The sequence below is a fragment of the Trichechus manatus genome, unplaced genomic scaffold (assembly GCF_000243295.1).
Source record: "Trichechus manatus latirostris isolate Lorelei unplaced genomic scaffold, TriManLat1.0 scaffold00021, whole genome shotgun sequence".
In the NCBI taxonomy this organism is placed as follows: domain Eukaryota; kingdom Metazoa; phylum Chordata; class Mammalia; order Sirenia; family Trichechidae; genus Trichechus; species Trichechus manatus.
Genome location: NW_004443957.1, coordinates 18,832,145 through 18,849,055, shown reverse-complemented (window position 1 = coordinate 18,849,055; position 16,911 = coordinate 18,832,145). Strand labels below are relative to the sequence as shown.

Here is a 16,911-nt window from a genome sequence, read left to right as displayed (position 1 = left end):
AGGTCTGAGTGATGGGATTGTTAAGGAAAGGGAAAAGCATGTCACAGAAGGAAAGAGAGGGTAAAGGAAGATAAAAAGAGCAAGTCTTTGGTGACTGGCTTGATTACAGAGTCAGAGGACTGAGTCTCTTCCTCAGGCCAAGACTAAGAAGAATCTTCTCTCCTTCTGTAACAGGCAAGTATTTGGGTGGCTCTAATTCCAACCTCTTCCTTGAGAACTCCAGAGGCCCTGGGTATGGGCCCTCTGGGGTGGCCCAGAGGTCTACGCACCATGCAGCTCTGTCATACTCCGCCCAGACACGGACAAACTCATCCAAGTGGTGAGGTCCCAGGATGGAGGAGTCTCGCGTCAGGTACTCAAAGTTGTCCATGATGACGGCCACAAACAGGTTGAGCATCTAAAGGGTAAGGGGTAGAAGAGGAGTTAAGGGAAACCTAAAGCAGAGCAAAGGAAGCAGAAAAACAGGCTTCCAGGCAAATAAAGAATTCAGAAGTTGTTAACGCTGAAGTTCCCAACTAAAGCAATGTTGATCTTGCTGAATGCAACACATTTTCATTATTTGTGCCAAACACTGCTCACTGTGTGAGTGTTATTATTTCACTTTTCCATGGCCTTTTATATATGCAAAGAACTCCACAGTCACTTTTAGTATCTGTTCAATATATTTAATTGTTATTGTAGCAGCAGAGGGAGCAGCAGTAGCCACAACATTCTTGAAGGCTAGAGGAATTCAAGGCCTGGTATCAACCTTCCCTTTTCAGCTTCCCTCCCCAACCCTTGCTCCACAAAGGGAGCAAAAAAGAGAAATGGAGAGATGTCGTAGCTGACTTCATGGCTTACTGGGTAACAACTTGCAGCTGTTCATGGTTCTTAAGTGGCTTCCAAGACCCTGTTCTTCCACTTATTTGTACAACAAACATTTATTGTGTATCCACTATGTGCCAAACAGAAATGCAGGTGCTGGGATGTGAGATAAGAAAGGTCTAGCGACACATTCCCATGCCTAGCACAGTGCTGAAAGTGTAGCAGGCCTTCAGTAAATGTTGTTACTTGAACACTCTCGAAGACTTATTTAGCAGAGAGTATGACATATATGGAAGCATATGTATGACAAAGATTTCTTAAGAGCCATGAAAGAAGCATCTACGGGTTACAGCGGGGACAGAAGAAAAAATCTGCAATAGGGCTGATGCTTGAGTTGGGTCCTGAAAAACCAGGAACAGCTCACCAGGTAGCCACAGGCATGTCGTTGTTGTTAGGTGCCATCGAGTCAGTTCCGACTCATAGTGACCCTACAGGCCATGGGCATAGAGGAGGGTGTTTTAGGCAGAGAAGCCAGCAGGAACGGGTGAGAACACAGGAGCATTCAGGGAACCACACAGACGGCAGTGCAGCTGGTTCCAAGTGCCAGATCATGGAAGTGTCTTGTAAACCATGTTAAAGGGTCTTGACCAGGGGTTGGCAAACTTGTCAGATAGCAAATATTTTAGGCTTTGCAGGCCATACAGTCTCTGCCACAAGTACTCAGTTCTGCTATTGTAGTGCAAAAGCAACCAAAGACAATATGTATACAAAAGGGCATGGCTGTGTTCCAATAAAATTTTATTTATGGACACTGAAATTTGAACTTCCTATAATTTCCACATGTCACAAAATATTATTCATCTTTTGACTTTTTTGGCAACCATTTAAAAATGTAACAATCATTCTTAGCTCACGTACATTACAAAAACAGGCAGTACAGTGGATTTGGCCTGTGGGCCGTAGTTTGCCATCCCCTGGTCTAGACTAATCAGTAGGCAACAGGAGCCTCAGAAGGAGAGATTTAACTAGGAGAGATTCCAAGGGATATTGCATTCATAAGGAACCCTTGGTAGCAGTGTGGAGGGTAGGTGGGAGTGGGAGCATGAGTGGGAGTATTGGAGACCAGGCAGGAGGGTGCGGTGGTATTCCTGAACCAAGCCAGTGGCAGAGAGAGTAGTGTGGACAGGAGTAGAGAGTAAAGGAAGTAAACTCGGCTGGACTTGATGACGACAGTGAACAGCATTGTTCTGTTGTTTCTTGGTTGCTCAGCGCCCATTTGCTGTACTTCTGGTCTCTTGAGGATTCACCCCTTGACTATTCAGAGTTAATATGGTTCAGTTAGGCACCACCTGTGACCAGGTCTCAGCTAGTCAGTGAATCTCATTCCTCAGGCCACAGTGATGGGTGAAGGGATGAACATGATCTAATCAAAGCCTATGGAATGGTATTAAACCTTCTGGACAAAAGACTCCTGTTTTTTGCTGTTGATCTTGAATATGTGAGGATGTGAGGTCTCAAGCTGCTGCTACAGCCATCTTGGAGCCATGTGGGGGGAGTTGTTTGAGAAAAGAGTTAACATGGAGGAAAGTGCAGCCAAGAGATCTATAAAGAAAGAGAAACCTGGTCCTGTGAGTCATCTGAGCCCCAGATCAAGCCTTTGCATAGGCCTGTCCTGCCCCAGGACTCTTCGTTTACATGAGCCTATAAAATCTCTTTTGGTTTAGGCCAGATTATATGGGCTGTCACTTACAAGTGAAAGAGTCCTGCCTGATAGAGATCAACTGGCTGTGGGGGTGAGGGAATAGGAGTCTTTATTGGTGATTCCCAGATTCCAGATTAAGTGGCTGGGTAGATGGAGGTGCCAGATATACAGACAAGGTATATGGGATAAGAAGAAAGTCTGGAGGAAGGCAGAGGTTTAAGTCTTCTGGTGTATTCTCACAGCCAGTCTCATCTTGTTTGTTCTTCCTTCCCTCCTCCAGCCTGCTGCCTAGAATATAAGTGAATGGCCGGTCATCTAGCTATCATCTCTTAACATGAGGATGAGGGACACTCCCTGTGGGTGACGGAGCAGAAAGCAGAAAGGGGTCTGGTGCCCTACAGCTCTGTGGAGCCCCAATCCCAGGCCTGCACTGCACTGCCTCTTTCAGACTGCACTGACGTGGGAGGGAAGTAAACATCCCTCTTGGTTAAGCCACTGTTATTTGGGGATTTCTGTGTCATGCAGCTGAACCTAATCCAAATATGGGCCTTTCTTTCCATCACTGAGACTGGAGACGCAATGAATTTATTCAACCAACACCTGGGTTATAAAGGGTTTTCCATGCATCCTCACATTTCTTTTATACTCCTTTCAAGGTACCGACTTATTAATGTTAACAAAAATCATTACTATTGCTTTACATTTGTAGAGGTTTCATAGTATGGTGTGCAGATTCACAGCCATTACTTGTTTTAATGCTGACTCTAACCCTTTGTAAGGCAGGCTGAATTACCATCAGCCCTTCAAGGACAAAAGTGCTTCTTACTCACATTTGTATTTTTTAGTATAGCAGCCTGGCACATCATAGGTCCCTAAGATAGGCGGAGAGTGGTAGGTTTGAACTGAGAAGCTGTGTGGTTTGCCCAGGGTCACACAGTCAATCTCATGGAAGGCCACGATTTGAAGCAGATCACCTAGTACTGAGTATAGCCTCTTTCAAAATAACATTAAGGGTAATTATGCAGCACCCTCCATCTGAAAAATCTAAAGGTACCTTTATAGTCTCTAATTAATTTTTCAGTTATAGCTTTGGTTTCTTTTAAATATTTATTATTAAACACTTAAACCATGTAGGATAGAATTGAGACGTCCATATGCCTTTCTATATGTGACAGGTCACCCCATCAATAAGTGCTGATACCCAGTATTCCTGTTTCACCCTTGACTGCAGATGAAGGAGGCACTGTTTCTTGCTGACAGTTCTACCCAGTGCCTAACTCAGTGCAAGACTTCTAGTAGTCACTCAAAAAAACTGTGCTGAATACATGCATGAATAAACTTAAACCTCCAATTAATATAATTATTCTAAATTCTCTTTCAGTTATTTTCATTATACATCACACACATATTTCTAAACAGCATACTGTTTTGTGTTGTTTGTTCACTGAAAAATCTTTCACACATGGGAAGGAAGTGTGTTAAAACACACGCCTGCCATGCATATATACTTTTATTATCAAATCATTTTCCAGAAGCTGCAAAAGGGAAAGCGTCTTGGCCAAGGCTAGAACAGCAGCAAAGCCAAGACCACGATGTACGTTACCCAGGTCTCCAGTCAGTACACTTTGTGATACATTAACCTGCCGGCTATACTTAACACTCCCCTTGGGGGTCTTCCTTTCACTTTAAAGAGACAGAAATGCATTAGACATGAGACAATTAATTCAACTTTTTGATGCACAGCCATGAAATGGACCACTTTCCAGTGGCATCACTGTTTGAGTTGTCTGCTTTTTGTACAGCCAGTGGCATTAGCACTGAAGCTGAGCTGAGGGATGTCCAGGTGGTCAGAAACAGAGACTGACCCTTTTATTGATCTGGTACTATCTCACCCATTTATTCTGCTTATCACTGCTGGTCTGATTGTGCAGGGTAGTAATTTCTGGATGCTCGTGTGCTGATTCATGCTTTCCACCAAAGAAAAGAATTAAGAAGGCACCTAGGACTTCTGACTGCTTCCTAAGTGGGTGTGCTCCACAGATATTACTCAATATTTACTAATACCCAAATCAATCATATCTATCACACTATCAAGCTGGCCAATTGTCAAAAACATAATGTTATCACAAGTCAAGAGAGAACCACATCTATTACACTGCATTACTGTTATCTTTCTGATCTCATTAATGCTATCACCTTATATTTTCAAGGTACTTTTTATGAAGCAGAGCCCTGGTGGAGCAGTGGTTAAGTGTCAGCTGCTAACCAAAAGGCTGGCAGTTCGAATCTACCAGCCACTCCTTGGAAACCCTATGGGGCAGTTCTATTCTATCCTATAGGGTCGCTATGAGTCGAAATCAACTCAATGGCAATGAGTTTGGTTTACGAGTTTTATGAAACAGTTCAAAAGTCTCCATAAGAGAGGTAAGATATTCTTACTCCTACTTATAAAATAATTGAGAGCACAGAGAAGAAACGATTTTTTCTGGGTGACAACAGATTTGATATGAAGCTCAATGCTCTATTCACTGAGCTATATCCCACATCATCCCTTCTCACAATAATCCTTCTCTAGAAGGAGCATAAGACTTTTCTCAGCCATTTAAAGTCACATACCCAGAGACTGAGAAGCATCTTTTCCTCCAAGAGTTCTCTTGAAGACTTGTTTCTTAATATGGGCTGGGGTGTGTGTGTATGTGTGTGTGTGTGTGTATGTGTGCATGAGGTAGAGACAGACATAGACATGAATGTACTCTGAGGAAACATGTCTATTTATCAGAGAGGTTGGGGTGGGATGGGATGGGCCACATCTCAAACCAAGAGCATAATGTTTCTCACCAAGAAGGAACAGAAGAAGATGAAGGAGACAAAGTAAACGTAGGCCAGATCGGTGCCACAGCGCTCATTCTCATTCTGCCCAGATGGTGCTGTGGTGTCTGGCTCACAGCCTTTCTCCCCAAGGCATGATAGCATAATCTCCTGCCAGGCCTCACCTGTGGCGCTCCTGAGCCCAAAAGACATTTTGGTTAGCAGTAGCATTTGGTTAGCAGTAGGTGCGTGTCCCATCCCTTCCTTAGCCCTCTTTCCCAGTTCATTCATGCCTTTCTCTTGCCTGGAATGCAACAAGTACCCTTTTTACCCAGTGAGCTTCCCTCTAGTGCTTTCCATTGAGGGATGAAGGGTGCCAGTGAGGCTCTTCTTGAGTTCTGCCATCTTACCCTCTGCCTCTCTTGACTTTTGACCGGTTTCTGTTAATAGCAATGGAGATAGTGGTGGGACTTTCTAAGACCCCATATAAATCTGGCCATCCAGTGTGGCCAGCCCTTAAATGGAATTTGGTCTGCAGGCATCTCTCTTCATCTACCCCTTCCAGGGCCCTGGAGGCCGTGTTGAAGTTGCAACTTGCAAATTACCTACTGAGACAAAGGAGCTCATCTAACTTTTCTAATGTCTTCAGGTAGTTTCACAGTCATTGTCTACCTCCCTCCCCGCATTCCACAGCACATTCAGACAGAAGCAGAGGAAGTAGAATCAAGAGACAAAGGGAAATGGGAGAAACAGGCAGATCAACTCATCTCCCTCCATCAGGAGAGCCCTGGCTGCAACAGTTATGGACCCAAATACCTGAACAGCAGCATGAGGGACCCAAAGAAACTCCGGAAGTTGTTGTGCCGATTGATGTGACTCTCCTCATCTAACTTTATGTTTCCAAATACCTTGGGGAGAAAAACAACAGAAAGTAATGAGAATTATTGAGTTGTGTGATTGCCCAGCACTTAGGCATCAGATACACCTGCAGGGTTGGCAAATCCAAACGCATGGTTTTTCCTGAGGGCCTCATCCTGAAGCAGGCAACTCAAACCAGAGAGGCTGGTGGGTGCCACCCTCTTGGACTGACATTCAACAATGGTTATATTCTCCACTGCTCCAGTGTAGTCAAGGAGACTAGTACTAGTGAGGGCTATAGAAGGCAAGACCTTAGGAAGATATCCTGCCCATGGCTCCCACACCTGATTTGGTCTCTTTACAGTATTTCCATGGTACCTGTCACCATGGCACTCACCATGGTACTCAAGCAGTTTGTCAAAGACATCAGCCCATAACAGGAGTGTAGGTAAGGAGTCACCACCCCTTCTGCCTGTCTCAGGCAGTAGTGATGGGAACATCTATATTCGCAGAAGTTGTGGCTTATTGCTTGAGCAGATGTTGCCCTGGGATTTGTAAGCAGCTTAAGTCAGAAAGGGGAATCTCTATCTTCCTTGAATATGTTTCTATCCAGACAGTCGAATCTCGGATGTCAAGATGCCTATAATCTAGAGTCCATGAGAACAAAATACACACATCCACACATCATCCAACAGACACAATTCCCATGCACCACCCAGAAAGGAAGCTGGCATTCCAAAAGTGACCCTTTATGCAGAAGCTAAAACAAAGTGCAGACCAATAGGATAGAAAAAGTCAGGACAACTGGATACTTTGAGCAGGAAAAAGCAAAAAGCTTCTGGTCTATCTGGCCATAGGTGAAGCTTACTGCTCTGTGCTGGTGGCTGGTCTTACTCGGTGGTCACAGTGCAAATTCATGTGAAAAAAGAGGGACCACCAGAGACCTTTATCCACAGACAATGAATAGTTATGAACTCCTAGATACAGTGCTGCCTGGAGCCAAGGTCACCCTAAGTCTCTGCAGAGGAGAAGGGTGCTTTTACACATGCACTCTTTCCCCCAGCCATGCTGGATACCAGGATTTCCTCCCACAAGTCAAGGGTGTACAACTGAAGGCTTTCTGGGTCACTTTTCCAGTCATTTGAAACAGTTTTCGGCCCACATTTAACATGCTTCCGTTCATCTAATGTATGCTAAATGGGACACATTTTCTCCCTAACAGTTTTTAGAATGTGCAACTGAGGAACAATCTCTGCCCCCAGCTATTTTGCTCAAATAACTCCCACTGACACCTGCTTTGGGAATTTGTTCTCAACACTGTTTTTCAAAACCCAAATACTACGTGCCTCTCAGGGGGAATGGAGGTGCAAGCTAGACAGCAGTGAGGAAGAAGGGAAAGAGGAGGATAAGAAGATAGAGGGCCTTCAAATAGACAAATAGTAGATTAAAAAAACTCACCCAAACAATCAAATCTAATTTTCTCTGGAAACCCCTGGAAGAAACTGTCATATTATCTTACCCTTGTTCATATCTCCTCCTCTCTTCTTTCTTTTTACCCTCTTGGTATAGAATCCATGATTAGGGTAAATCACATACACACAGTTTACAGTGTTTTCTCTTCCTATAACATGATGCCATCCTTGTCCTCATTATGATTTTCTCAAGTATCCTATTGAATCAGAAACTAGTTGAAAAGCACACTTTGATTTTTCACAAGGTATAATAGTCAAAGGAACCAAAGTTACTTTGAATCCATTCTATGATAATTTCCAAGCCAAAAATGTATATTTATTGTGAAGGTGGTCTTTAAAATTTTTTCACTATTTTTTTAAAGCTTTTCATTTAGTCCTTGTCACTAACCAAAATTTCCTATATCAACCAGTGTGGAAGAGAAAGCAGGGATACTGAGACCCATGAGAAAGCTTAACGAAAGTATAAGCTTAAAAATCATTTTCACTTGGAATCACAGAACTTTAGAACTGTGAACTTTAGACAAGACCTGTGAAGCTAACTGTCCAAGCCCTGTCCTATACTAGTGAGGGAATTAAGGCCCAGAGAGGTGCAGTGACTTGCCCAAATTTTCACAGCTGGTCAGTGGCCGAGCTGAGGCTGAAAACCTCACCTCCTAACTACCTGCAGCCCCAGGGCTCTTTCCAGTACCCAGCAAGTTACTCCTTCCTTCCATTTTCAGATTCTTTTGCAAAACTCTATTCTTCCAAGAAGCCTTTGAAAATTCAGAACAATGATTTTTTTCATAGATACATCCTGTTGCTATTTATATTTTTCCAAAGCTTGTCCTCTTATCTTTCTACTTGTATGGATTATTGTGTTTTTCTCTGACTACACTAGATATAATCTCTCTAGGAACAAGCTCAGGTGCCTGCCTTGTGCACTGTGCTGGGTCTCTGTCACAGACCAGGAAGAGGCCAGCTAAAGGCAAAACACGGTAGAAATGCCATTCATGTATGCGTGGAATGGAGATGGTGCCCTTGTTTTTTGCAAAGAAGTCTAAGAGGAATAAAATAGGAGGCATTACAGTGATGGTAAAGATCACAGTTTCATAACTAAACAGCTTCCACCTCCCACTATAGGGTCAAATAAATACTTTGTTTCATTGTTTGGTGGGAAGAGTGATAATATAGTTAAGAACACTGGCTGTGGGGCAGCAGAACTGGGTGAGACCTTGAGCATGTTATAAGCTACTAACCATGCTAAACATCAATGGAGACAATGAAACCCACCTATAAACATCCTCATATCACTCCTGAATACATTATTCATATATATTGGGCATATATGGGGAGAGAGAGAGAAAGGAGAGGGAGGAGGGGAGAGAAGAAGGAGGAGGAGGAGAAGGGGAGGAATACAGAGAGGAAGAGGGAAATGAAGAGGAGGAAGAAGGAGGGGGAGGAAGACAAGAAACAGCAGAAGAAGGAGAGGAGAAGGAGGAAAAGGAAGAAAAAGAAACAGCAGCAGCAGCTGAAGGGAAGAGAAAAGGAAGAGGAGGGAGGGGAAAAGAGCATACATTTAGCAGTGTCTAAACACCAAGGAATTAAAGTAATGGCATTTAGAATTATCACCATTATCAGCATTAGTATTAGTAGCAGGCCAGTACTGAAGATAGTCTTATTTCAGTTTATTTTGCTTGAGGAGGAAACTTCAGAACTATTTTAAGTATGGACAAAAAGAACTTAATTTAATCAAGTTTTCATTTGCCTCTTCAAGAGCATTTTCATTCTAGAAACAATTATTTGGGAGTTAGAAGGGACTTCAGAAAGGTCATCACTCCAACCTTAAACTTCAGCAGGAATTCTGCTTCTAACACCTCTGACACTGTCATTAAATCTCCACTTAAATATCCTCGGTGAAGGAGCACTCCCTATTTCTCCACCAAGTCCCAAACTTTTTAACACTTGGCACACTACTGTATTTTTGGAGAAAAAAACTTTCCAGTATGAAGTTGAGGAAGAGTGAAATGAAGGAGTGCAGGCCAGAGGGAAGAGCAAAACCAAGAGACATTTCAGAGATGCTCTGGGAAGGACTGCTGGTGCAGCCTGCCTAGAGATACACTCAGCCACCCCAACTGGAGACGTCATGGAGAAGACGGCCCTCTATCCAAGGCAGCCAGATGGCCTGACCGCAGGAGCCTGCAACTTGGCTGAAAGTTCTCTGCTGGGGCTTAGTCACTTTATCTCCAAGTCTGAGGGGCTTGGCCTCCCTAAGACAAGCAGAACGCTTGTATATCCAACCAGATAGGTTCATGAGAAGTGTTGCTGGTTGTTTACAGTAGGAGTTCACACATCCTTAATGAAAGTGTCCTTTGAAAGACCTTTTGTGGCCTCTTCTGCTCAGCAGGTGTCCAGCTACCTATATAAATATCCAGGGTCAGAACCTGATTGTGTCTCAAGTTCTGAAACTGGAAAGGATGTGGTAGCCCAAGGAATTGTCCAGCAAGCTGCATGCTCCTTTAAAAGAATTAACTGAAATATGGCCCTTGGGTCTCCCTAGAGACGGGCAGACTTCCAGGAAGTCCATGCATTGTTCACAGTGGTGGATCTTAGGGCATAAATCTCAGCCATTCAAGACTTAACTCAAATGCATTTGGTGTCATTGCGTACAGGAGAACAACCACCTGATCTTCTTTTAGGCCTAGCCCAAGTACTGAGATCCTGATAATGGGTCACCATGAGGCTCTCCCCTTCTTTAGCCTCAGAGGGGCTCCCTCTGGCTAAAAACAATGGTATCATCTTTGCTTTATTTCTGTTGGTACACTCAGAGAAGCCAGGCTGCTTATAAATCAGCATCATGATCTGACAACCCCAGATGAAGCCCCTGCACAAGACCACCCTGGTGACCTGGATGACCTGAATGGGGTACAGCTCACATGTGAAATCCCCAAGGTCACACGCAACAAAGCCCTTGGGAAAGTGGCCCCTAGGCGAGAAGGGGTTCACAGCACTCTCCATCATGCCTGCTCAGGCTGCTATGTCAGAGACAATACTGGGGAACAACTGTCCCCTAAGAATAGCAGGGCTCTATCTCATTTCCCTCCCCCTACTAAACCCCTGACGCAACATCTCACCTGCATTCCAATAATAGCATAAATGAAGAAAAGCATGGCAATCAAAAGACAGACGTAGGGGAGGGCCTGGAAGGAAAACAAAGATATGACCATTAATTCAAAGGTAAGCAGCTTCCAGGTTCAACAGCCTACAGTCATTGGCAGTGCAGAGGACTCTTGCCCCCTGACACTGACTTACACAAAACTGGGACTATTTCCTGGGGATGTTGAGTTCTGGGTGCAAGGCTTGTGCTGATGTCCACATGCTCTGTCAGACATGGAAGCTGTTGGCCATAGACTGGCTTATAATTTATCTTCCGTCAAGAATATCCACTTACCCAGAATTGTGGCCCATACCTCCAATGAGAGCTGGGAAAACTTCCTAGGCTTGGGATTCATCCCCAGTTGCATACAAAGTATCAGTGACGTAGACAATTGTGATGCAAATTATATAGCAAGCATCTAGCTTTGGCTTCCAAATCCCTGTATTACGCCTTCGCACTCCCACACCCAATGTGAAGCCCATGATGGAGAATCTGGAAGCAAAGTGAAATGGCTGGGGTCTTATTTATTTGTCAATTCCTGGAAGGCTCCTTCCTCCTCTGAGACTTTTAGGCAACATCATTGTCCAATGCTTAAGTCTCCTGACATTCCATTATGTATCATGTAAAATTTCAAAAAGCCGGCTGAGTATTAGCCACCATAAAATTCCATGACTCCACATGGCATAAAATTCCATACTGTACAAGTTTACTGCCACTTTTGAATAATAAAATTTCAATTATGGGGGTCAGGGGACAGGTAAAGGAGATGTAAGGCAGGGAACTGACCTTGGTTGCTGGGGAAGGGAGCAGACAAAGGGCGGTTTGGATTTGGGGCCAGGGTGGGTCACTAAAATTCTGGGATGATCTCAATGCTGACATGGAACTCCCGCTACTTTACCATTCAGTAAGCTCCTTGGCAGATAATGTGACTCTGAGTCTCCACCCTCTGTCTTGGGTGTTGTTGTTGTTACCTGCCCTCGAGTCAGCCCCTGACCCATGATGACCCTGTGCACAATGGAACAAAATGCTGCCCAGTCCTGCACCATCACTGTGAAAGGCTGCAGATCAGACCATTGTGATCAATAAGGTTTTCACTGGCTGATTTTTGGAAGTAGACCACCAGGCCTTTCTTCCTAGTCCATTGTGGTCTGGAAGCTCCACTGAAATCTGTTTGGCATCATAACAACACGCAAACCTCCAGTGACAGACAGGTAGTGGCTGTGCATGAGATGCATTGGCCAAGAATCAAATTTGGGTCTCCTACATGGACGGTGACAATTCTACCACTGACCCACCAAAGCTTTTGGGCTACATGACCTGGGCAGAGCTTATCAACAGAGCTAGCTAAGTAAAGAGTCCTAGGAGTCTATTTACAACTTCAGTAAAGGATAAAATTAAAATGCAATGAAGTGTTGATCCCCAAGATCTGTGAAGAGGACTGGCTGCATTTCGAGAAGTGATGTGAATACTCCCTCTGCTGAAAGGTGTATGGAGGGAGGCAGGGTTTCTTGCCATCTGGAGTGCTGCTACCTTCCACCATGTACTTCCTGCCCTTATTCTACCTTCTCCATCTCAACGTCTCCAGTCCCTAGTTCATGCCCCCTAACCCCAACTTTGGAGAGAGGATCAAAGACTCATTTTTTTCTCCTTCCTTGTCTGTTATAAATTCTAACACAAAATAAGGGAAGAGAGCGAAGAACTTCTGATTAGGGTCCAGTGGTGGAGAAGTGGGTGATGCTCAGGGTTGGATGGAGTAGGTATCGGCAACAGCAATGCTGTTTGTATTGTGTGGCGCTCTGCTATGTGTTTGCAGAGGCAGCCTTTGTTAAATAAACTTTAAGAAAAGAATTTCTATACTGTGCACCACAGCAGTTCTGAAAAATACCTGTCTATAATAGTGTCACCCAGAGGCAGATTCACTTGTCTTCCCAATTCTCTGTATTATTCACTGGAATAAGGCAACAATTTGTCTATCAATTGTTGACACCCTTTTCTTCGCCCTCAATAACAGTATGTAGTTTTACACAGAATTGGTGATCATGATAACATGACAAGCTTGCACACATTTCTTTAGAGACTCACTAATAACAATAGCTTATGGGTAGGTCTCTTAAAAGAAAAAAGGTTTTAAGAGCATCTAAATCCAAATTCACCTGAGACCAGATGGTAAGATGTTGCTAAGATTTTAGATTTCTCCTCTGACATCTAGCTTTGGAAAAATGAGTTTTTATGGAGGCCTTTGTAGGAGTTATCCTGCCAAAAATTTCTCTGGACATGATAAAAATGTCAAGGGAGTTCCTAGGAGCCTGAACATCCTTAAAATTGGTTTCACAGTTTCAACTCCCAGGCCCTTGATGAAGAAGTACATTAGTAATGATGATGTGGGTGAACTCCTTTCCAATGATGAAAAACCACAAATATACTGGCTTGCCTTTTAAAATTTCTAATTAAAATACGCAAATAATTGAGATAATAAAGCAATTTAGTGAACTCATAATTTTTCATCTTTGAATCACTTAATTTCATCAAATTTATTTTCAAAACATATTCACCGAAAAACTCTTTTTTTGATAAGAGAGCAAAACAGTAGGCATTTGAATAGCACTTAGGCCTCCTAAACCTTAAAAACTGATTATATTTGCTAGAACCTGAATATATTTAAAATACGTTTGGAAAACTTATTTTACTGCGAGTCTCTGGCATTAAAGTGGGCCTCAGGTGTCAATTTTATCTTATATTTATTATACATACACTTCTCTAACAACAGCATGAGACTGTTCAAAAGAAGCCCATTGTATTAAGCTTGCCAGTCATCCCTACTTGTCTGTAGGACATAGGGGTGACCATTAGCATGCCATACATTCAGTGGCTCAGGAAATAGACACTGATGAAGACATATGGGTGGGATGGGTATGAGTCATCTTCCTATGAAACACAACTCAAGGAGTCCTTTGGAAAACTGTTACAGGAAATAAAATCAGTGACAAAGTCTCTGAAGTACAGGGGACATCTGACCACAAGTTGACTGGCTCTTTACACGGAAGGGATTCCTCAGGGCAATTTGTAATACCTAGGGGAGATACCCCTCATAAAACATACCCCTGCCACAGAGGACAGAGAGGATACCTGAGTTACAAAGTCAAGGTATTTGTCTAGAATAAAATTATATTCTGTAGACATAAGCCAAACATTGCTTGGCAGAGCTGTGTTATGGTGCTGTTGTTAGTTGCCACTGAGTTGATTCTGACTGCCATTATCAACCAAAAATCAAACCAGTTGCTGCTGAGTTGATTCTGACTCATGGTAACCCTATGTGAGTCAGAGTAGAAATGTGCTCCATAGGGTTTTCAATGGCTGATTTTTCAGAAGTAGATCACCAGATCTTTCTTCCAAGGCATCTCTGGGTAGACTTGAACCTCCAACCTTTCAGTTAGCAGCCGAGTACATTAACCGTTTGCACCACCCAGGGACTCCTGTGCTGTAAGTAAGAACTGCTGTATTTATCTAATGCTTTGACAAACACCCATTCTACTGGCTTTCAACTTCCTGGAAAAGGACCTGAACAATGATGCCAAGTGATGTGTGTTGCTTGGCTGTGTTGCCTGCTATGACGGGGCCACTCAACCCTCAGAGAGGAGGAGCTGGTGCGTCTTACCTTAAAGGACTGCACAAAGGTCCAAAGTAAAATACGTATGGTGTAGCCCTGCCGCAGAAGCTTTATGAGGCGGGCGGCTCGGAAGAGCTTCAGGAAGCTCATATTGAAGCCACTGGTGTTCACCAGCTGGTGGACCAAAAGTAAACACAGTTAGTGACAGTCATTTAGAAAAATCGAAGCACTAGTATTCGCATATATATCCCTTCTTCAGATCAGAAAATTGGACATAGTCCCTGTCTTTCTTTTTTAAGATCAACTCCCGCTCATGGGTCAGCGAGGTCCATCTCTCAAAGCCCTCCCAGCCTGTCCTCTATTCCCAGGCAGAAGGACCGAGGGAAATATCCCCTGCACACATTATACCAATCCAGCCTCCCTGTTCTATCAAGTGGTCCTAACTCTGCACTGAGATGCCAAAAAGAGAAAATGTAGTAATCCCTCTAGCACACGACAGCCCTCCAATATTCAAAAGGAATTATGATGTGTTCTCTAAGTCCTCAATTTAGAGAAACAATTCAGCTCTAAGAATTGGACAGCAAAGACTCAGTGCCTCTTTCGTATCTCCCGAAGGATCCAGCAGAACCTTGTGCACACTAGACCTCTTTGACACCTTCTATTCCACTTACCCCATTAGATGTCTGCTTTTAGAAGCATGCAAATGAAACAGGCCTTCCATGAAATCCAGTGCCATTCCAATGTTTGCATTCTCTGGTTAATGGTCAGCCGTGTGGAGGTGAACTCTCAACACTCAGAGGGGTGCATATTGGTTTGATGGGTTAAAAATGGGCAGAATGTGCAGAGGATTCTTCAAATGCTATTTCAGGGCCAAGTTTATAGAAAAGGGAATCATGAGCCATTCACCTTGCTGTCTGTCAGTATAATTTCTGTGATACTGCCAATCACGGTGATGAAGTCAAAGATATTCCAGGTGTCTCGGAAATAGTTCTGCCAAGTGAATCCAGCCATGCAAATACCAGGAAAAGGAAAAAAAAAAAAGTAAAAGTAAAAGAGAACAGACATCTTTCATTACATAACTTTGTTTGTTACTTGGAATTAAAACTTGTCAATTCACGCACCAGTTCATTCTAACTTTGGCTTCAGTTTCCTATTTCTAACCAGACATGCTATTTCTCCTTTACTAATTTGGTAATTTCTTGTTTGGAGGCAGTTCCACTACTATTTGAAGACTGTGTTTTTAAACATGTCACTAAAAAGTTCATAGGTAAGAAAGAGATTTGTGGCCAAGAACATTATAAAGTCCAAAAGAAAGAACATCACTGTCACCTACAATAAAAGTACTTACAGTGTCACTCTAACATTTTCTACAGTTGTAACTTTTATATTATCTCTACTACATCATGTGATGCTATGAAAATACAGTTCTGTCTTTCAACCATCAACAAAAGTCACAGAGATCTTAAGTGACTAAAGGTCACAAATGTGCTAAAAAATCTCCTTCTAACTCCATTGAGTCTTTTCAAACCAAATGATTGGCAATAGGATGAATTAACTTTGTCTTTCCCCTCTCTCTCTGCTCTGTTACACCTTGAGAGGAGGTGTAAGGAAATAAATTATAAGGAAGCAGTGATAAAATGAAAGGGTTGAATGAAATGGAGGAGAAATAAAGGACCTGAAAAATCTAGCAATCAGATGACACTCTACTTAAGAGGAAAGAGTGGGCTGTGCTCCCATCTCCCAGGTTCAGGTCCAAAGTCCAGACCTTGGACTATAGTCCTTAAAAGAAATAGGACACTCAGGTCTCCAAAAAGTCACCTGCTTGCACATGGGCAGCACCTCTCATAAGAGACTCTCAGAGCCCTGGATGGGGTCCTAGCCTTACAACAGCTTTACAGGAGGAGAATTAGCATTACTGAATCCCTACTATATATGCTAGACACGGGCCAAGCCCTTGGTATGCTTTCAACTCATTTAATCCTCCCACGGATGCTACCGATAGGTAGTGATAAATACCCTATGTTCATAAAGTATTAAGTGGTAGAACTGGCAAGAAGAGTGGGGAGAAATGTGTGATAGAGAGAGAAAAGGAGTGGAGGGAGAGGGAAGTTACATTTAACATACATAATATTCCAACACCGACTCAGGCCTGGACTCCTTACGTGCATTACCTAATTGGATACATACAACCAGCCTATCAGCTCTTGTTATCCTCATTTTATGTATGAGACATCCAAGGCTCAGAGACGTCTGTCTGATTCCAAAGCCACATGCCTCATACACTCACTTTCCATCAGAATACCTAGTCCATCAGTGGTGCAGCCAAGTTGAGTCTCTGTTCCTCAATTCTCAGGGTGCTCTTCCCTATTGCTCAACCTGAGTTGATTTTCCTAATTCTTGGATGGGTCCACATGTAATAGAGAGAACACAGGTCTAGATCCTAGAGGACCAGATGCCCTATAATTCAGGTGAGGATGTTTTACAATACAGTGTGGCATAGAATAGCATAATATAGTACAGAACAACA

General features: G+C 43.2%; 1 protein-coding gene across 3 annotated transcripts in view; it reads right to left on the bottom strand.

The window, feature by feature from the left end:
- Positions 1-16,911, bottom strand: part of CACNA1E (calcium voltage-gated channel subunit alpha1 E) — a 366,059-nt gene that overhangs the window by 24,359 nt on the left and 324,789 nt on the right. For all 3 annotated transcript variants that reach the window (XM_004372885.1, XM_004372886.1, XM_004372884.1), the window contains 6 exons: positions 15,291-15,374; positions 14,433-14,558; positions 10,755-10,820; positions 6,131-6,222; positions 5,345-5,510; positions 270-397 (listed from right to left, as the gene is read on the bottom strand). In XM_004372885.1, the coding sequence (XP_004372942.1) occupies positions 270-397; positions 5,345-5,510; positions 6,131-6,222; positions 10,755-10,820; positions 14,433-14,558; positions 15,291-15,374 (662 nt within the window). The remainder of the gene's footprint in view (positions 1-269; positions 398-5,344; positions 5,511-6,130; positions 6,223-10,754; positions 10,821-14,432; positions 14,559-15,290; positions 15,375-16,911) is intronic.